This window comes from Sciurus carolinensis, chromosome 6 (assembly GCF_902686445.1).
Source record: "Sciurus carolinensis chromosome 6, mSciCar1.2, whole genome shotgun sequence".
In the NCBI taxonomy this organism is placed as follows: Eukaryota; Metazoa; Chordata; class Mammalia; order Rodentia; family Sciuridae; genus Sciurus; species Sciurus carolinensis.
Window position 1 is genome coordinate 67019890 of NC_062218.1, and position 22423 is coordinate 67042312.

Consider the following 22423-nt stretch of genomic DNA (forward strand, 5'->3'; position numbering starts at 1 on the left):
GTTTGGATCCTCAAAAGATATAGTCTTGGAATAAACAGAAAATCCTGAAATAGACTATCACTCACAGGAAATAAATTACTAGACTTCCTACTTGCCAAAGGCAAATACAAATCCTCTTTGGAATATCATTAAGGTTTTGAAATTATCTTTATTGTATTTCACATACACCATCAGAAACAATAAAAAATACTCAGGTATAAGAAACTATAGTAAGGATCTGGAAGCCAAGAGGAAGGAAAAAAGATTTGGAAACCAGATCCACTATGGAATAGAATAATGGAGATTTAAAAGGTAAGCTTAAAAATGATTGTGATTAATATGATCAATAAATTAAGAAACAGCATTGAGAATGTCAGCAAAGTGTGGAATAACAAATTCTAAATGAAAATTCTAGTAATAAAAAATACAATTACTGAAATTAAGACTTTAGAAGATGGATTTAATAGCATATTGGTGATTTTTAAAAAGTTACTGAACTAAAAGATGGATGAGAAAATTATGAAAATTAAAATATAAAGGAAAGAAAAGATGAAAAATACAAAAAAGAGCATAAATGACATATAGGACATACTAAAAATGCCTAGCATATAGGTTCTTGGAGTCTCACAATTAAAGTAGTTAAAAAACAAAGGCAGAAAAAATATTTGAAAATAAAATGGCTGAAAAATTTCCCAAATCAATAAAGGTATTAAATCTGAGATTTAACAAGCACTATGAAACCTAAGTGGGTAGGTACAAAGAAAACAATACCTAATTACTATATAATAATAAAAAACAAAACAAAACACAAATCTTAAAAGCAGACAAAACTAAAACAAACAAACAAACAAAGGTACAACAATGGAAGCCAGAATACACTGAAAAGGTATCTGTCAAGACACTGAAAGAAAACTGTCAACCTAGAATTTTATATTCAGCTAAAATATCTCTCTCACAAAAGAGTAAAGACATTTCAAACACACACAAAATGAGAAAATTTATCACTAACAAATCTACACAAAATATGATATGCTAACTAAAGTGTATTCTTCAGGCTGAAAGGAAATTCTTCACACCAAAAAGCTGAAAGATGCAGGATGAAATGTTTTCTGTAAAAACAGCAATAATAATGATGCATCATGGAGTTTAAAAACACCCAATTAAAATACACAACAGTAATATTTAAGTTTGGGGTTGGTAAGTGCGTGAAAGTGAAGGTAATTTAATAGCACTGGAAATAGTAACAGAATTACTTTGGATGGGTGGTGTTATCTCTTGGGTAATTATAACCAGAACAACAAAAAATAAAATCAGCTAAAAACTGGAGATAGTGTAAGAAAAAAAAATCAACTAAAAAGAAGAAAAGAAAGGAATAAGTAACAAAATGACAGAATAAATATAAAATAGTAAAATGGTAGCTTTATATCAAAATATATCAGTTTTACATTAAGTACAAACAAATTATATACTCTGAATAAAAACAAACTATGTTAAATCAACCTTGCATTCCAGGGATGAATCCCACTTGATCATGGTGCACTATATTTTTAATATGATTTTGTATGCAATTTGTCAGAATTTTACTGAGAATTTTTGTGTCTATGTTCATCAGGAATATTAGTCTGAAGTTTTCTTTCCTTGAGGTGACTTTGTCTGGTTTTGGTATCAGGGTGATACTAGACTCATATAATGAGTTTGGAAGGGTTCCCTCCTTTTCTATTTCATGGAATAATTTGAGGAGTATTGATGTTAATTCTTCTTTGAAGGTCTTGTAGAACTCAGCTGAGAATCAATCTGGTCCTGGGCTTTTCTTGGTTGGTAGACCTTTGATGGTGTCTTCTATTTCATTGCTTGAAATTGATCTGTTTAAATTGTGTATGTTCTCCTGCTTCAGTTTGGAGGTTATATGTCTCTAGAAATTTATCAATGTCTTCAAGATTTTCTACTTTATTGGAGTATAAATTTTCAAAATAGTTTCTAATTATCTTCTGTATTTCAGTAGTGTCTATTGTGATATTTCCTTTTTCATCATGAATTTTAGTAATTTGAGCTTTTTCTCTTTTTTATTAGGGTGGCTAAGGGCTTATTGATTTTATTTAATTTTTCAAAGAACCAATTTTTTGTTTTGTCAATTTTTTCAATTATTTCTTTTGTTTCAATTTCATTGATTTCAGCTCTGATTTTTATTATTTCCTGTCTTCTACTACCTTTGGTGTGGATTTGTTCTTCTTTTTCTAAGGCTTTGAGATGTAATTTAAGTCATTTATTTGTTGACTTTTAATTCTTTTAATGAATGAGCTCAATGCAATGAAATTTCCTTCCTCTTAGCACTGCCTTCATATTGTCCTAGAGATTCTGTTATGTTGTATCAGGGTTCTCATTTACCTGTAAGTATTTTTTTATTTTCACTCTGATTTCTTCTGCTATCCATTCATCATTCAATAGCAAATTATTTAGTCTCCAGATGTTGCAGTAGCTTCTATTTTTTATTTTGTCATTGATTTCATTCCATTATGATCAGATAGAATGCAGAGTAGTACCTCTATTTTTTTTTTGTATTGCTAAAAGTTGCTTTGTGGCATAACATGTGGTCTATTTTACAGAAGGATCCATGTGCTGTTGAGAAGAAAGAGTATTCACTTGTTGATGGATGACACAATGGAATATTACTCAGCCTTAAAGAAGAATGAAATGATGGCATTTTCAGGTAAATGGATGGAGCTGGAGAATATCATGGTAAGAGAAATAAGTCAATCCCAAAAAACCAAAGGTCCAATGTTTTCTCTGATATGTGGATGCTAATTCACAATGGGGCGGGGGTGGCTAGGGAAATAGAGGTACTATAAATTAGGCAAAGGGGAGTGAAGGGAGGAGAGTGGGTATGGAGGTAGGAAGGATAGTAGAATGAATCAGACATTATTACCCTATGTACATATATCATGTACAACCAGAAGAATGAGAAGTTATACGTTCATGTAAAACTAGAACAAATTAAAAACAAACAAACTAGTCAGACAGGATTTTTTCAAAATTCAACCATATGCTAATGTCAAGAAACAAGCCTTAAATATAAGACTGTGGAAAAATTTAAAGTAAATGGATAGAAAAAATATGAATTATGCATACACTAACCAAAAGATTGCTGGTATATAATACCAGACTAATGAGTCTTTGAGGCAAAATACGATACCTAGACTCTGGGGTAGTGTTTTATAGAAGTGATGGGATAAAAATGAATAAAAGAGGAATTTGTGTATGAACTTTTTATTTCTTCACATTCTTGTCAATTAAACTTAACATTATACTTAGAAAACATAAGCATAGAAATGCTTTAGTTCCATTCCTCACATATAAAACAAGAGGGAACTGAGGTCCAGAGATACCATCATATGCCCATTTTCAGGTTACAGAGCTATTTTAGTCCATATTAGCATTCACAATCCTTAATGCCAAGTTGCACGGTCTCTCTCTCAGTGTCTTATTAAAGAATAATTATTTGTTTCTGCTACTCTCAAAAAGTTAAAAATTCTAATAATGCCTTTTTTCTGGATAAATTTTATACTCAAATGAAATATTTAAAGTAACCTGCTAAAACATCAATGTATATACTTTATAACAACTTACATATAGCATTCACTATATAGGAGACACTAGGCAGTATCAAATATTAACTTGTTAAATCCTTATAACTGGGGCTGGGATTGTGGCTAAGTGGTATGGTACTTGCCTAGCATGTGTAAGGCACTGGGTTCAATCCTTGGCACCACATAACAATAAATAAATAAAATAAAGGTATAAAAAAGAGAGACAATTGAACAGATGCCTTAAAAATCCTTATAACTAATAAATGAGCATCACTACTGTCTTTATCAATGTACAAGTGAAGTATTGAAGATTGGTCAAGTGACAAAACTGCACGGGTAATAACAAATAGACTAGAATTGGAACCCAGGGTCCAGAGTCTGTATGCCCCAGAGAAAAAAAGTTCTTGACTGGGATGTAGGTATCTACACCTACAACTAGGAACTAGGTATCCGGTTCTGGTAAAACATTTCACATTTCCTAAATGTCCTTCCTAACAGGGATTTTATCAAACATTATCTAAAGCTTACTATAATTTTTTAAAGTCTGATTTTTAATAATTAAGCTTTATTGTATAATTGCCTTTAGCTCTAGATAAATTAAATGAATATTTTATCTTTCCAACAGTTCATCAAGTACCAGACTAAGACATTTCTTGTTTAAACTTTCCTGGATCCATTTTTAAGAAACCAACAAAATCCACATCCTTACAAAATACAATCAGAGAAACACACAAAACCTCCTTTAATTAAGTTTCAGGGGGGCAAGTAAACTTTGAAAACTGACTTTTCAGATTAAATGCCTAGTGCATATTATAGGTGGCATGTTTGTTCTAGGTCACAATCATGACATACCATAAAAAACTGCACTACATGTATTTTTATTTAAGCTTACATGTATAAGTTATATTAGCCTTACAGAATGAAGCTGTCAAACATGTCTTATAGTAACATGACTTCATATGATAAGAGTGTTTAATGGTACTATTTTTGTCTTCTTATTGCATTGTTGGCAATTTTTTGTTACTCCAATCAACTCGATACAATCCATTTTCCAAGAAGTAATTTCTGTCAAGCAAGGTAAATAATAAATATAAATCATCACATCCAAGTCAGACTTGACCTGAAGATACATCAGTCAGGGTAAAATTGTAAGCTCTAACTAAAGAAAAGAGAAAAAGTTAAGAACAATAATTTCTAAGTCTTTTCAAAATACTATGGGTTCCTACATCTCCTGTTATTTCATATGGAGCCAGAACAACAAAAGTATAATTCAGGAAGCAAGTCCTTTCTGCACAGATTAAAAGGAAATAATTTTCATAGCAAAGTAAACCAAAAAAACACATGCAGAACATAGTGAATTGCAAATAAAATAAAGCAGAACAAAATTTAAAAGGGAACAAAATAATTTATCTTGAAAATCAACAAAATATTTGTATTATTTTCTTCTGAAAATTACAATTTTGACATAACTTTTTAAGACAAAAAAATTTAATGGTAACCCTATATAGGGAGTAGAGTTGTTCTTATTGAACCTTTCTTTTGGCTTTGCAGGTTTCTTTTAACATGGTACAGACATGACAAAATTGCAGAACATGCAATAACAGATTTTTAGAGCTAAAAGTGACTTTTTAGGTCACAGTCAAGTACTTTCATTTTACATTTAACCCAGATATCAGCTTAAGTCCTGAATCCATCCCAAGGTCTCTTTAGTATTACTACATATCCTCTGGGACTACATGCTTGTGGCTACTCCCACCTTTGAATTTTTGAACCTTGGGGACTTTTTTTTTTTTGTTCTGCATTATTTATTCCTTAAGTTAGAGTATACACGGAGTTCAGTCAGAATACAGTAGGCAGTGGCTGTGCCTATTACATCACATTAAGAAAATAGTTTTCATATTGCATTTTAACTGCAGTTAACACCATTCTGGAAGAAAAAAGTACCCTCAAGTCAAAGCTATCTATATATGAGAGGGTTTTAGAGGCAGTTTCCCCACAAAGATTCTTTTTTTTTTTAAAGTGACCCCTTGATGCAACCAACCCCAGGACCAGGAGATGCAGCCAGAGGTGCAGAGTTTTAAAATCATACTTCAGAGACACCAACTTCTTGCTGCATCATGTGACACCAAACAGACTGATCCTTTGGATGATGAGGACCAGCCACAGTTGGTACCAAGAGTTTCCACAACCCAGAGCAGTACTGAGGCCTTAGCTCTGGCTTCACTGCTCTCGGTGACAGGCAGTACAGGAAGTCACCAGCACCCCACAGGGGAAGCACCGGCTACAGTGATCCTCCCATGTCTGCTCCAGCACGTGGCACTGAGCAACGGCCTGGGTACCCAAGGGAAGCAACAGGCAACATGCTCGAATCCACAGTGACACGAGGTAGCTGGAGAAACAAGGTGGTCAACGGGCCTCCACCAACCCCTGTCGTCAGCACCCATCTCAATGTGGGCTTCTCATCTCACAGCCTCCCGACCTGCACAGGAAAGACTGAGCAGCAGGCGGGCCTGGAGCCAGTGTACATGATGCGACATGTAAATGACAGTTTTCCAAATACCTTTCTCCTGTAATAAAATAATCTTAATAAAAACATAATTTAAAGGAAGTGTCAAAAGCCGAGTGTAAAATCATAACTGTAAACTCTTGTCAAAGTCAAAGGCTCTCTTGAAGAATCATCCATTAGCAGATCAGTCATGGTTTATTGATGGAAATTTCAGTTCAGTGATTTCAGAGTCAGGGGAGCAGCTCCCACTTCTGTCACTGTAGGTGTCCCTGGGTGAGAGCCTGCAGTCTTTCTGGAGGTAATGTGGGAGCCGGCCCACAGAGGCCAGGAGGAGGCCAACGTAGGGTGGGGAGGGCTTGATAGGCCTGGACAGGAACTCAGGGTGGTAATGAACTCCAACAAAGAAAGGATGATCTTCCAGCTCCACAATCTCCATCCGCTCCCCTTCAACATCCTGGCCAACAAACATCAAGCCCTGCTCTTCCAAGCATTTTTTCAAGACTGGCTTCATCTCAAAGCAATGGCGGTGCCTCTCTTCCAAGTAGTCTGGGTCTCCATAGAGCTTCCTCATGACTGAGTTCTTGGTCTGGAACAGGGTTCTCCTCTTGCCCAGCCTCATGTTTCCTCCCATCTGCCCATGGTTGTGTTCTGGCATGTCTATGACCACAGGATGACTGGTCTTGGGGTCAAACTCTGTAGAATTGCATCTGACCATCCCAGCACATTTCTTGAAAATTCAACCACTGCCAACTGCATTCCTAAGCACACACCCAAAAAAGGCTTTTTCTGCTTCCGAGCCCAGGCGATGGCTTGGATTTTTCCTTCAGTACCGTGAACACCAAATCCTCCTGGAACCAGCCCTCCATGAGCACTGCAGAGCTTCTGCCAAGCCTCGTGGTAGCGCACAGGTTCCTCCTGCAGGGTACTGGGCTCCAGGTCAGTCGAATCTATGTACCTGATATCCAATTTGTGGTTGATGGCCAATGCGGAATGCTCCAGAGCTTTAATGACAGAGGCATATGAGTCTGAAAACTTTGTGTATTTACCCACAAGGGCAATAGAGCATGTCTCCAGCAAGCGATCATATCTGTCTGCCATCTCTTTCCACTTCATCAGCATTTTCCGTGGCTGCCTCTCAATAGGAAGGTCAAGTCTTCGAAGAAAATAATCTACAACCCCTTGCTCTTCTAACAACAAGGGGACCCGGTAGATGGATGAGACATCAAGGACACAGATTACTTGTTCAGGTTCGACATGGCAGAACATTGATATTTTCTCTTTCACTGATGTGTCAAGAGGATCTGAGCAACTGCATACAACCAGGTCTGGGGAAAGTCCAAGCCCTCTAAGTTCTCGAACACTATTCTGGGTGGGTTTTGTCTTCTGTTCTCCCGTTGAGCTTGGCTGAGGAACTAGACTGACATGGATATTACAAAAGTTCTCCCTTTTGACCTTGAACTGGAACTGCCGGAAGGCCTCAATGAAAGGCATGCTTTCAATATCTCCCACTGTTCCGCCAAGCTCGATAACACACACTTGAGGTTCTAGGCCATCTTCATCTACAGGTATTAACGCCCATCTCATCACCCACTCCTGGATTGCATCCGTGATGTGAGGGGCAACTTGGACGGTTTTCCCCAGGTAATCTCCTTTGCGCTCCTTGTTAATGACATACTGGTATATCTTTCCAGTGGTGAGATTATTGTCTTTGGTGAGGCAGATATCAAGGAACCTCTCATAGTTACCCAGGTCCAGGTCCACTTCCCCAACATCATCCAGCACAAAAACCTCACCATGCTCATAAGGAGAGAATGTTCCTGCATCAATGTTAATGTAGGGATCGATTTTAATTGAAGTTACATGTAAGCCACATGACTTCAGTATTGTGCCCACACTGCTGGCAATGATTCCTTTTCCGATTCCTGATATGACATCACCAGTAACTAAAATGTACTTCATTTTCCTTTTTGATCTGAGGCCGGCTTCAGATCCTCCCGTCAACTACAGAGCTAGGCCGGCGACTCTCGCAGTGAGCCCCGGGCAGCCAGTTGATGAGTCCTGGCCGCATGCGCCGGCAGTCTTTCTGGGAGGCGGGCTCTAGGCGGTGCCCCTTGGGGACTCTTGATATCATTTTCTGCATATCTTGTCTACTATTTCTTTTTACTCCATTCCTTATAGATATAAGAAATAAAGGCTTGAATTGTGATAAACCGCTGTCTACTAAAACCACTACTACTACCAATATTCATTAATACAAGAAGTCTACCATACCACTAACACACCAGATCCAGAGTAATGCACTGTATATTTGACTTATACTCTCCTGTTACTCATGTATACTTTTACTTATTTTTCTATTAGATTACTTGGTTGCTATTATAAGTAAAAAGCAAACATGTATTTTGTATTTGGTCTATATTATTGCCTTAATTTTAGATATGAGTTATTAAGTGGTCTAAAGACCTCCACAATGAACATAATTACATTGAAGATTATCTTTAATCATTTTAAACAACAGTGAAAACAGAAAATGAGCACTATAAAATCAACTTTTGGTATTGACATATGGTGTCCTTATGCCCTTGCCTTCTATTAGTAAAGCATCTTTTTTCTTACCTACACTTGAGCCTTTTTTAGGAGGAACTCAATTAAAATGTCTGCCTTTATAATACTTTGACACTGAGCAGATATACATGTAATATAGTATACTAAGTCCAGACTGTACTAGGACTGATAATAAGATTGTTTGACCTATTAGGATTTCATAATAATTATATCACAGGTTTATAAAAGGAATAAAATAGAGTGATATGAACATGAAGTTCTGCAACTAGATCCAGAGATGCTTTTCTCCTAAACCAAAAAATAAGTTTTATAGTTTAAGTTTAAGTTTTATAGGACTGGTAATATAGTTCAGTGGAAAACAGTTTGCCTGGCATGTGTAAAGCCCTAGGTTTAATCTCCAATAAGGCAAAAAAAAAAAAAAAAATAAGAGAGAGAGAGAGAGTTTTATAGTTTAAAACTGGAACTAACATATAAAACCAGCACCAGTTGGGAGCAGAAATGCATACCTGTAATTGCAGCTACTTGGGAGGCTGAAGTAGGAGGATTACAAGATTGATCCAGCCTAGGCAACTTAGCAAGACCCTGTCTTAAAAAATAAATAGCTGGGGATATAACTCAGTGGTAGAGTACCCCTGGGTTCAATCCTCAATACTTGATGGTGGTATATTTTGATTTTACACCTAATATCTGTTGGTTGAGTTGTCAATGTATTTACCTTTCTTCTCTTCAGGACTTGGTTAGTAGGTACTTAGTAAACATATATGAGCTTGAACTGAATTTGGAGTTAACATGGTTCTCCATTTTCTAGGCTATATCACAGTGACTTTGTTTTGACCACTGGTACAAGCCACTGTTTTTCTCAAACAGCTAAATTCCATCTAATTGCCATAGTATTTGATTGATTTCTCTGAGATTATTTTTTAATAGTAGTAAGTTTTTATATTTGGCTTTAATGTCTTACATAATAAATATAATTTAATAGAAAAATAGAAGTTTTTATTCTACAAAAAAAGCCTCATTCCCAACTTCTTAAAAATTCAAATTTCCCCTCTCCCTCCAATTTCAATTTTCAAAGTGGGAACAAAAGGAATGTAATTTTTGCTTTATAGAATCTTTCTGCAAAGGTCATTGAATCAGTATGCTTCCTTAATACATTAAATATTATTTGTAAAACATTAACTCTTTAACTGAAAGGTTAAAGGACAGATAAACTGAAAACTGAATTATTGAGACACTACCAAATTAAGAACAATCAGAAGTTAAGATAAAGCATCTTTTAAATTTTAAAAATATATTTACTTGCAACATTTTATGAAGACATCTGTGGTGCAAAAAATGGTACAATTGTAAAAAATGTAATGACCATATGTTTTAATTAATTTGAAAACTGTTGCTGGCAGTTGGTCCAGACACGAACTGGAAAAAATCTATTCATTCACCAGGTAGTGTCTACAGGCTATTCGACAGCTTCCGTTCCCTATTGTGTAAGCTTTTATCTGATTACATAATGTGTGCAGTGCTGAGGGGCCCAGTGCTGTTTTTACTCTCTGTCATCTGGTATTGCACAGTAGAAACCACAGCAGTCATAACCAGAGTATTTCTTCTCCTGCTTTTATGGTGGATAAAGACAGAATCAGTTAAAACTAAAATTTAAAAATTACCTTTATATAATCCTGAGTGGGATCTATACATTTTAATTTGAAGTAATGTGTCTTTTTGTTACTTCTTTTTGTATATCTTGACACTCTGAATTGTCATTCTGCCATTTTTCCCTCATAATTAATTTTATTACATTTATTGGAATGATTCCCCAATTCCTCTCGAGCTTTATTTTTGCCTTGCTTTTCCAGTTGGTGCAGTAGACATTTGTACTTGGATATCATTCACCACTTTAAATTCAAGGTTAAAATAATATTGCCCAGTTCTTTATTTTTTTAAAATACTTTTCGTTGTAGAGGGACACAATACCTTTATTTAATTTATTTTTTTAATGTAGTGCTGAAGATTGAACCCAGAGTCTCACAAGTGCTATACAAGTGCTCTACCAGTGAGCCACAACCCAGCCCCAATATTGCCCTTTTCTGTGAAACAAACAATGAAAAAAACTTTACGAAAAAAAACAGTAAGAATTTCTTTCCTACTGAAAATCATAATTCTATTCCTATCATTTTTCCTTCTAGTCTTCCATGTGATATTTCTCTCTCCCAACTCCTCCTCCCTTTTCCCCTTCCTCCCTCCCTCCCTCACCTCTCTATACCAGCATCTTCTAAACTATACTTACCTCTTGTCACTTTCCCTGCAGTCAGATTAAACAGTCCCTATATACTGCATTTGTCCAGTAATAATTCTCCTCAAAAACGTTTCATGAGTTGGGCTCTACTGAGACCCAGGGTCTCAGAAGGCTGAGGCAGGGGGGTCAGGAGTTCAAAACCAGCCTCAGCAAAAGTTAGGTGCTAAGCAACTCAGTGAGACCTGTCTCTAAATGAAATACAAAATAGGGTAGGGATGTGGCTCAGTGGTAAAGTGCCTCTGAGTTCAATCCCTGGTATTCCCCCTCCCCCTGAAAAGAGTGCTTAATGATTCTTTCAAGGAAGAAAACTAGATTCTTTACTTGGCACTTAGTTTCATGATTATCAGCTTCTATTCTTTATATTTATTATTAAGTTTCTACTCTTATCTACTTCAGCCAAGCTTGCCTACATATTGTATTGTGACTGTACATTAAAGCTATGCTCAAACCAATTTTTTTTTTTTTAAACCAATCCAGCCCTTTTTCAGTCACGTGGCTTTGGAAATGCTTCACTGGGGTTTCCTAAGATCATGATCAAACTCTGTTTCTGTTAAACTTAATCCATCCTTTGAGATTCCACTCTAGATATCATATCTTCATAAAGCTTTCCTTTATCCCTTCAATTAATGTACCTCTATATATGACTTACCTTTTACCTCTCTATGTATAGCAATGACTATTAGCAAAACTAATGTTTAATTATTGCTATAATTCATTACCACTAAATAGCTGTAAGATTCCAGAGGGCAATAATCATGTTACATTTTTCTTACAGTGCCCAACACAATGTCTAGTACATTTCATATAATCATTTAATAAATACGAATGATTATTTTGCTGTACGTATTATGAAGTGTATGCAATGTAGTATAATTACCAAGAACACAGTGTCTTTAGAGCCAGATAGATGAATAAAGCTGTCATTTACATGTCATGTAACCATGTAACAGAAGCAATATATTAATGAAACTCTTTGATCTTTTAAATAAAAGGTGAATTTATATTCAAGTACAACACATATACATACAAATGTCAATGTGCAAAAATATTTTTAACTCATTTGGCCTGTCTCTTATTTAAATTGTGCTGATAGATTTAAAAAATATAATCTGGAGACTTATTAAAACAAAGTTGATCATTTAGCCCTCTTTCCTATTGATGTTGAGGAAAGAATAAGAGAGAAAGGTAATATCAAAGTAGGTAGTAATTGTTTGGGGTCTACACCTTGCCAAGAAGTGGTGGGGAAATTTTCATCCCAGGCCAGTGTTATTCTTTGATTGCCCTTCCTTGCAGCCAGACTGGGTAAGTGATCCTGTATACAAAAGTGTAAGTTGTTATTGAATCTTTAAGATATTATGGTAATAAACCATAAATTAATTTTTACCTAATACATGATAGAGTCTATTCCCTTTAATAATCAGTTTCTTTTTTTTTTCTCTTTTTTAAACACAGGAAATTGATGCTGTAAATAGGTTCTAGTCATTAAGTAATACTTTTTTTAGACTATTACAATTTCATCTCAATATTTCAAAACTGAAGTGGTAACAAGACAAAGTTGCAATGACAGAAATAATTATCACTTTGATTTTGTTGCACAAAAACTTGGATGACTAGGAAGCTATCTAACTTGTTAGATAGCTTGACAGAATGGATAACAATTCTTGAATATATATACAGGGAGTTTTTATGAAAAAAGTTACATTTACAGCTATATTCCTTGGACATATTTTTAAACTGCCTAGAAATTGAAAATGTATTTACCCAGTTGTGAATCAGTAGATCTATGAATATTCTTAGAAAGGCAGGTTTTCCTCAATTAAATTTTCATCTGCATTAGAAGAAACACCTGTAATATTTTGAAGTAATTTAATTTTGTGAAAAAGTATCCTTTTCACTGAATTTGGACTTACAGTATATGTTTACTTTATTTCCTCTCTGATTTCTTCTGTTATCCATTTGTCATTCAATAGTATGTTACTTAGTCTCCAGGTGTTGCAGTTGCTTCTATTTTTTATTTTGTCATTGATTTCTAATTTCATTCCATTATGATCTGATAGAATGTAGGGTAGTATTTCTATTTCTTTGTTAAGAGTTGCTTTTTGGCATAGGCCATGGTCTATTTTAGAGAAGGATCCATATGCTGCTATGAAGAAAGTGTATTCGTTCCATGATGGATGAAATACTCTATATATGTCCATTAAGTTTAAATTAATGATTGTATTACTTAGTTCTATAGTTTCTTTGTTTGAAGATCTATCCAGTGTTGAGAGAGGTGTGTTAAAGTTACCCAGGATTATTACATTGTGATCTATTTGATTCTTGAAATTGAGAAGGGTTTATTTGATATATGTAGATGCTCCATTGTTTGGGGCATATATATTTACAATTTTTATGTCTTTTTGATGTACGATAGCCTTAAGCAGTATTTTCCCCTTTTTTCCCTTCTAACTTTGGCTTGAAGTCCACTCTATCTGATATGAAGATGGAAACCCCTGCTTGTTTACTCAGTCCGTGGGAGTGATATATTTTTTTCCCAACCTTTCCTTCAGTGTGTGGATGTCGATGTCTTTTCCTATAAGGTGAGTCTCTTGAGGACAGTATATTATTGGCTTTTTTTTTTAAATCCAATCTGCCAGTCTGTATCCTTTGATTGATGAGTTTAGGCAATTAACATTGAGAGTTATTATTGAGATAAGATTTGTATTCCCGATCATTTTGGTGTATTTTTGATTTTTAACTTGACTTAGTCTCTCCTTTGACAAACTTTTCTTTTAGAATAGTTACTCTCTTTGTTGGTTTTTTTTTTTTTTTTTTTCATTTCCTCCTCATGGAATAGTTTGCTGAGAATTTTTTGTAGTGCAGGCTTTCTAGTTATGAATTTTTTCACTTTTGTTAATCATGGAGGATTTTTGTTTCATCTTCAAATCTTAAGCTTAATTTTGCTGGATATAAAATTCTCAGCATCCATTTTCTTTCAGAGCTTTATATATGTTAGTCCAGGACCTCCTGGCACTGAAGGTCTGGGGTGAGAAAACACCTGAGATCTGAACTGTTTTCCCCCTATATGTAATTTGATGTTTTTATCTCATAGCCTTTAAAATTTTATCCTTCTTCTAAATGTTAGTCATTCTCATGCCTTGGGGTGGTCTGCTATAATTTTGTTCATTTAGGGTCCTGTAAGTAGTTGATTTTCCACTTCACTCTTTAATTTGGGAAATTTTCTGCTATTATCTCATGGAAAAGACTGTGCATTCCTGTGGTTTGTATCTCCATGCCTCTATTCTGATAAATCTTAAATTTGGTCTTAAACATTATTCCATATTTCTTGGACATTCTGCTCATGGTTTCTTACCATCATCTCTTGTATAGTTGAGTTTATTTTCAAGAATATATATTTTGTTTTTATTGCTTGAGGTTCTGTCTTTCAAGTGGTCTAGTCTGTTGGTGATATTTTCCATTGAATTTTTAATTTGGCTTATTGTTTCCTTCATTTTGAGGATTTCTGCTTGATTCCTTTTTATGATCTCTGCCTCTTTATTGAAGTCATCTTTCACTTCCTGTATTTTCTCTCTGATACCACCTTTAATTTTGAAGATCATTCTAACTGTGTACCTTCTAAACTCCTTCTCTGACATTTCTTCTACTGTGATGTCTATGGAGTTTATTGTTGGAATATCTTGGTTTGTTTGAGGCACTTTGTTCCCTTATTTTTCCATGTTGTTTGTGTGTCTTCCCATCTAGCCATATGAATCTGAGGCAGCACAGTTTCTACTCTGTAGTCTTATATTGTCCCTGAAGGTTTTTAGTACCTCACCTTTAAGGGGGAGACCAATATTAACAGCATCCAATGCAAACAATATACAACCAAATAGCTCCTATTAAGGAATCTACAGTTTTGTCATAATAAACAGAAATGATGTATTCACTTATTGTCTACAGTATAAACAGTAAGTTTGCTAAAAGGGCTTACTCTTTCAAATGATGGACAAAGAGGGAAGAGAAGTAGTGTAGGATGTGATGCTTACAAAGGAGCAGAAGAGAAGATAGAGGTAAAAATGTATGGCAAGAGTGAAGGAAGAATTAATAAAAGTTAGTGTTAGCATGAGAGAAGTAAGAAAGAGAATCTAGGGAGAAAGATAAATGAGATAGAAAATATATACAAATTTTTAAAAAAGTAAAAATATAAGAATACACAACAAGACTGTAATACACTATTCAGACATCCCATTCCTCAATAAATTGACGCATGAAAAATATTTGTGAATTCAAAGATGGGTGAGACATTTGAGAGGGGGGAAAAAAAGGAAAGTCTCAGTGGAAAATTGAACAATTGCTTCCAATGGTTTTCAAATTTTTTCTCAGCTTCCCTTCTCTACCAATAGGTGGGGTTGTCTGAAGTTTGATGGTAGCTCTAGTCCTGGGGTGCTGGACCAGTTGCCTGGGTAAGCTGATAGCAAGATGCCCTCACACCTTCTTCCAGTCTTCCTACCGGTTGTAGCCAGTACTGGACAGAGACCAGTTTTTTCCAGTTTCTTCAACCATGCACCCCAAGAGGGAACTGACCCCAGTCTCCAACTTTCGACAGGTTTGCCAGGCCCAGACTGGCCCACACAGACCCAGTTGCAATCTGATGGACCTGGGCTTCAGATTCACCAGGCTCTGCCTTGCTGCAGTCCCATGATCTCAATGCATTCCAGCTTACAGAGAGACCACCAGGGATGTGCTCATAAAAAGGGGCAATCCTGCAAAGAGGCAGTCAGATGGTAGCCACTAGCACACCCAGCAGGAAGACCTCAGGTGCAACCAGACCTGCAGGTACCCCAACAATATACCTCTAGGCTCTGGCAGCTGTGCCCCAAGATGGTGCTAGTGGCAGCGGCAAACCTGCAGGTCCTTTGGCCCTGAACTCCCAGACCTTGACCAGTGTCCCAAGCTGGCAGTGGCTGCATGTACATAAACCTGAAGGTACTCTGACAATGGACTTCCAGGCAGTAGTAGTAGTGGGTGTTCTACTGGCAGTCTGTAGGCAAATGCTGGGCAATGGGGTTCAGGGGGACATCAGGCAGTAGGTGATGGGCAGGTGAAAGGCAGGCAAACAGGCAAATGGCAAGTGGTGAGTGATCTGCCCAAAATCTACACTTTTTAAAGCACCAACATGGCCAAGAAATGCTTCCATGCCTGACCTAGTATGATAGGCTGTAGTCAAAAAGCAGGCCCATTAGCAATAGTATATAAAATTACCTCTAGGCTATGTGAATTTCATATTTAGACTTAGACCTCATCCTCAAAATCTCATTTTGTATATCCAAAATCCAAAACATTTATTAAAATTATACAAAACAATAATCTCGTTCTCATAATGGAGTCTCTATGTCCTGTTTCCTCAATATTTCCCATTTGGCTCCATTTAAGCAAGTACATATGCAGAAAAATGCAAGCTAAAACAATGTCACATAACCACTCCAAAAGAAATATATTAATTAAATAGAACTTCATTCAAGTTATATATTCTAACTATAATTCTAACATGAATTATTAAAAAATTCAGAAATTAAGATTTAAAGTATACTAGATTAAAAATACAAATGTTCTTATCAGTAAAAATCAAGTTTTATCTCAGTGAAGGCCTGTACTTTCACTAAGCTTTTCAAAAGACTTCTAAACAAACTGAGTCTCAAAGTAAACAGTTTTTCCCTTGGCATATAAGTTCAGTTTTTCTAAGTATTAAGTTAAAGCTCTTGTTTTTTTGTCTAAGAAAAGGCAACTTTACAAAACAGAAGTATTCGCCTTTGTTTGAGTTGACATTTGAGTTTCTCTTTCTTCAGGTTTATGTACATGCAGTCACTGCCAGTTTGGGACACTGGTCAAGGTCTGGGAGTTCAGGGCCAAAGGACCTGCAGGTTTGCCGCTGCCACTAGCACCATCTTGGGGCACAGATACTAAATACTAAAAATAAAATAATTAACAAAATTAAGGTTTTTTATTTTTATGAAATTCATGCTTTTAAAAATTCAAGTGTGATAGCAGCAACTTGTGAAGCTGAGGCATAAAGAGCAAGTTTAAGGCCATCCTCAGCAACTTAGCAAGACCCTGCCTCAAAATAAAAATAAAAAGGATAGGGAATGTAGCTTACTAATAAAGCACCCATGGGCTCAATCTTCAATAGAAAAAAAATCAGGATACATCCATTTTAATAATTAAAAAAATAACTATTTCAATAAGTATTCTCATCAAGTCCCAAAAGAAAGCGTTCTTCCAAAAATGACTAAAATTAATACATAGGTACTTATTTTTTGTATTAGACTTCTATTAACAGTAATATTTACTTTATAATATGCATTTCTCATTTATAGAAGACACAATGACATAACCAAGAAGAAAAATTCTGCAATGATCACTGAAATTTGATAAAAACACATACCAAATCAAAGAGATTATTACTCTCTTTTAACATACAGATCTTCTAAAATACCAAATACAAAGGAACTATTTTGGAAACTACAGCAAACATTAAATAAGCATGCTTATTTCTCCCTCATTTTTAAAAAGTAGCCATTTTGGCACATTTCCCATTGAAATATGATTGCCCATTGCTGCCCAGCTAGTTATCCAAATAGAATATATTATTTAATTTGTGATACATACAGAAACTATTTCCAACAGTTTCTTAACTTTCAAACATTCAGGGAGTACTTGTGCATGTTTACCTGCCAAGTGTCCATATCATTTCAGAAATTTTCCCTATCTATCCTTTCATGTTCCAAATCCACCTTTATCAAATGCAGTGTTTCATGTAATTATTGTTATTACAGCAGATACAAAATACAGAAGTTGCCATACTTTAAATATAATAGCTATATTTCAGTAGTTTCTATATTCAAAATACAGGTAAATTGCACTGATCAAGTACAGCATTGATATGTATGACTTAATAAACTTCAAAGATGTTTCTATATACACCATGCATCTGGAGAGAGGAGCATAATCAGTCAATTACCAAACTATTAATGGGAAAGTGGTTTTTTTTAGTCATCAGTAAATTATTCAAATGTTTGGTCTGAAAATTTTAATGCTTCTTTAATTCTTTACCAAGAATTTATTCTATTATCAGATATTGATGAATTAACTGAATTTCTAAAAAGTTCTTGAAATGCACAGTGTATTTGAAAGAATTAAAGAATGTACTTAATTTTTCAGATTCTAACAAATATTTTTTCACATTACCATATGAACTAATGAATACAATGTAGGCACTAGGCACTAGACATTCGTGAGATAATTTTTACCCCTTGCTAATACAGAGAAATAACTTCCGTTATAAAGTTTTGCTATCTTAGACATGATAACCTTTCAAAATTCTATTTCAATCCTTAAAAGTGTTGCAAGGAAAGAGTACAGCAGATTCATTCTTATAAAAGTTGTTGACCAAACAGGTGAGTGGTATGCCAGAGAAAAACAAAACAAAGGCCAAATAAGTAACCTATGTGATATAAAGGGTCCAGAAAAACCAAATCCAACATAGACATAAATCTAGAAGTCTAAACCATAAAATAGGAAAAAGTCTGCAGCAAGGGGACTTTCTCCTAGGAATATTCAATGGCAAAAAAAGTAAAAGCAAACTGAGGAAGATAGATAATGTTGCTGCACACATAAGTTTCATACATAATAAAAATTATATGGTAAATATATGCCAAATCGAACAAGAGTTAAAATTTCTTTTTTTCAGTATTGGGGATAGAACCCAGAAAGTTGCTTTACCACTGAACTACACCCTAAACCACGTTGGATTTTAAAAAATTCTATGGGGCAGGATCTCACCAAGCTGCCTAGGCTGGCCTTTGAACTTGTGACTCTCCTGCCTCAGCCTCCCCAATAGCTAGGATTACAGTTGTGTGCTACCAATCCTGGCTAACAGTTATAATTTCCTTAAATGATGACCATAAAATACTTTTACACAAGTTTTTTAGCTGTATTAACTCATTTAATCTTAGAAATAACCCTGTGAATTGTATATATACTTATACCTCATATACTCTATTAAATAAGAAAAACATATTTTCCTATATGAACAGTTTTAGAAACCACAAAAGCAGAAGATATGTAAATCTCAACAGCAGTAGTTCAATAGAAGTATTTATGTGTTTATATCTGCTTCGGAGTAATTCAGTCATTTCTCCCCTCTAAACCAGGCTCAATCTTTCAATCTTTTTGTTTTCCTGTCATATTGTTTATCCTTTTTATTTTTCTCCTTACACCTCCTGACATTACCCATCTTCAGTTCAATTCCAGTCCCCTTCTGAAAGTCTTCCCTAATGAATTAAATTTATTCTTATTTCTTCTTTCTCTACGAACTGAACATAAAATCATAATAAATATGTTTTATTCTAAAATTTCATTTTCAAGTCAGTTGTTTAAAATTTGTAATGGAACTCTACCTTATGAAATGTGTAATAAAATTTGCTGCATTTCCCTGCTATCATAAAACTTGTATATGTTTATGGTATAAAAGATGTTTTGATACATGATACATTGTGGATTAGTTAGTTCATACATACATCTATTACCTCACATGCTTATCAAGTTTTGTGGTAAGAACACTTAATATCTACTCTCTTAGCAATTTGCAAATACTGTTATTAACTATAGTCATCATGTTATACAATAGATCTCCCAAACTTACTCCTCCTAAATTAACTTCTGTATCTTTTACCAACATCTTCCCAATTCTCCACAACCCTTGAGCCCCAGTCCTTGGTAACTATCATTCTATTTTCTGCTTCTATGAGTTTAACTTCTTCAGATTCTACATATAAATGATCACACAGTATTTGTTTTTCCCTGCCTGGTTTATTTTGTTTAACATAATGTTCTCTAAGTTCATCTACAGTTTCATATGGGAACAGATATCTCTCTGACATAATAATTTCATTTTTTTTTAAGAGTGAAAGGTAGTAGGATTTATTCAAGTGTAAAAAATAGAAAGAGATTCTTTCAGGGGCAAAAGAGGGCAGGCACGATAGCAGACTACCCTCATTTTCTTTTAATGTATAACCAGAAGCGGAATTCCCAAATTATATGGTAGTTCTATTTTTAAATTTTGGGGGAACTTCCAGGATGTTTTCCATCACAGATGTATCAATTTACTTTCCCACCGATAGTGTACAAGAATTACCCTTTGCTCCACATTGTGGCTAGCATTGGTTATCTTTTATCTTTTGATAATAGACATCCTAATAGGTGTTAGATGATATCTCATGGAGGCTTTAATGTGCTTTTACTCACAAAAGCTATTGAAACTCAAAGTAATAGAAATACTATTTGAAGTGTAAATCAATAAATTAATTCATGGTATTATTAAGTTAATCAATAAAGAGAAATAAAATTGAATAAGAATAGTTTATTACAAATGACTGTTTATTTAATTAATAGAATATGAAGAAACATTTGCAAAATATTTATTCTAAACAGTACTTTTGGATGCTTTCTGAAAAAAATCATGTGAGTCTATCATGTGCAAAGAGGAATAAATATAGCAGGCTTGACATTGCTATCCTTTAAAAAGCTTACACACAAGTATGAACCTTTGAGAACTTTTTTTTTAACTTTTTTGTTCTAGGGAAGATTTCCACCATTTGCAAAACAATGAGGGTGGTTTACTATGCTTAGACTGTACAAACAATAAGGTTTCTGTTAAACATCTGATTTCTTTCTGGGAGTTTGGAATTTTGGCACGTCCCAGGCAGAAGGTGCCTATATGACCATCTCCAGTAAAATCACTGGGCATTGAGACTCTAATGACCATCCCCTGGCAGACATTTCACAGGCCTTATCTCAGATAGTTACTAGAAGAGTTAAGTATATTTTGTGTCTTTTTACTAGGAAGGAACCCTTGGAACTTGCATCTGGTGTCTCCAGACTTTTCCTTATAAGCTCTTCCTCTTGTCCTCCAGACTTACACACTCCTCTTTCTTTCTGTTTGTTCACTTTATGAGCATTTGCCATAATAAATCAAAGCAGTAAGTATGAGTATATGCTGCTGATTCTGTAAGTCCTTTGGGTAAATCACTGAATATGAAGGTGGTCTTGGAGACCCCTGGGGACAGTGTTACTATATTTGTCTTGTTTCCATTAAATGGGTGGATATTTAATCTTTAATAAAAGTAACAGTATTCTGATTCTTCTCACTAATCAGGGTTGTTTGAGGTTCTCTATATACAAAATAAGTAAGCAAAAGAGAAAGATTCTGCCATAAGGACTAAGTCATATTTAGAAAAGGAGAAAAGTTAAACAGAAAATTGATGTACATATGAAAAAAATAATGCTTGCAATAGAACGAACTGATAAGTTAGTTGGAAAAGGGTACAGGGTAAAAGAAGAAACCTAGAATCTTTATAAAGATGGTGGTAGATAGAGATATTTAGTCCTGTCATTCTCTGCACTTGCCACCATATTGGTGCAGAACATCTTGGTTGTTAGGCCTGATGAAAGACAATTATTGACATCCTGCATCATGTGGCAGTCATTCTATATAAATTATTTTATATCTAATAATGTACATCACAATGTTCTACTAGGTAGGTCTTATTCTCCTTATTTCATGGATAAGGAAACAAACTCAGAAAGTAACTTCCTTAGAGTAATTACTAAATTGCAGAGATGGTATATATGAATCTAGGTCTTTATGATTTTAAAGCATATGTTCTTTCTGCTATTCTATACTGCCACATTGGGAAGAGGGTGATGTTCATACTACCTTTTTTTCTGTTTAACAAATATATATTTTGTCTATACTGATAGGTTATAAAGTGTTGAAGGTCACTTTGTATCTTTTTATATCTGATAAATAATTAGACAAATTGGGTGAGTAGTAAATACTTGGTGATCAAGATCAATTTTCTCATAAAACAACTATGGAGTCACTAAGTTTTCAATAAATTATTAATAAATGAAATATTAGTTTTAGGTAAATTTTTTAAAAGAAGTTAGAACAACAAGAGACTTGGAAATTTCACAACAAACCTACTAAACAGAAAAAAGAAGTAAGGATCATATGTGAAAACATTAGAACTCTAAAAAATATTAAAGAGTTTTAAATAAATTCTTACATGGGCAACTAATGAAGTGAAATAAGTCTTTCAAGGTAAAAATGTAGTATTTTTTAAATTAGAAAATTATGACCACAAAAGAAAAATAGGGAAGTCTATGAAATAGAACATGAGAGGTTCAACTTAGAAGTGAGATAAACCAAAAACCAATTCAAAGCCTTACCAAGAAACTTTAATCATAAAAAGTTCTCTAAATAAAGCTAAAACAGGAAGTCAGATAGGTTATAGCTGGTCCACTTAATATTGGTAAAAATAAATGCACTCATGGGTAAAAAGTATAGCAGGAGAAGACAATTTAAAGATCATGATTTATATGGAGTCTTGCACATTTTAGAGATCATTTATATATGCTATCTCATCAGAGTCTTATAACAACCCTTAAAAATAAAGGTCT

The 22423-nt window shown here is 34.6% G+C and overlaps 2 protein-coding genes across 6 annotated transcripts in view; both read right to left on the reverse strand.

The window, feature by feature from the left end:
* The window catches only part of Ssbp2 (single stranded DNA binding protein 2), a 356243-nt gene that overhangs the window by 147263 nt on the left and 186557 nt on the right, over nt 1–22423 (reverse strand). The window lies entirely within an intron of this gene.
* LOC124987582 (CTP synthase 1-like) lies at nt 5701–8192 on the reverse strand. The gene is given in 2 exon segments (XM_047556865.1): nt 5701–6771; nt 6774–8192. Coding segments are annotated over 2 exon segments (1773 nt in total). The 5' UTR covers nt 8029–8192; the 3' UTR covers nt 5701–6253.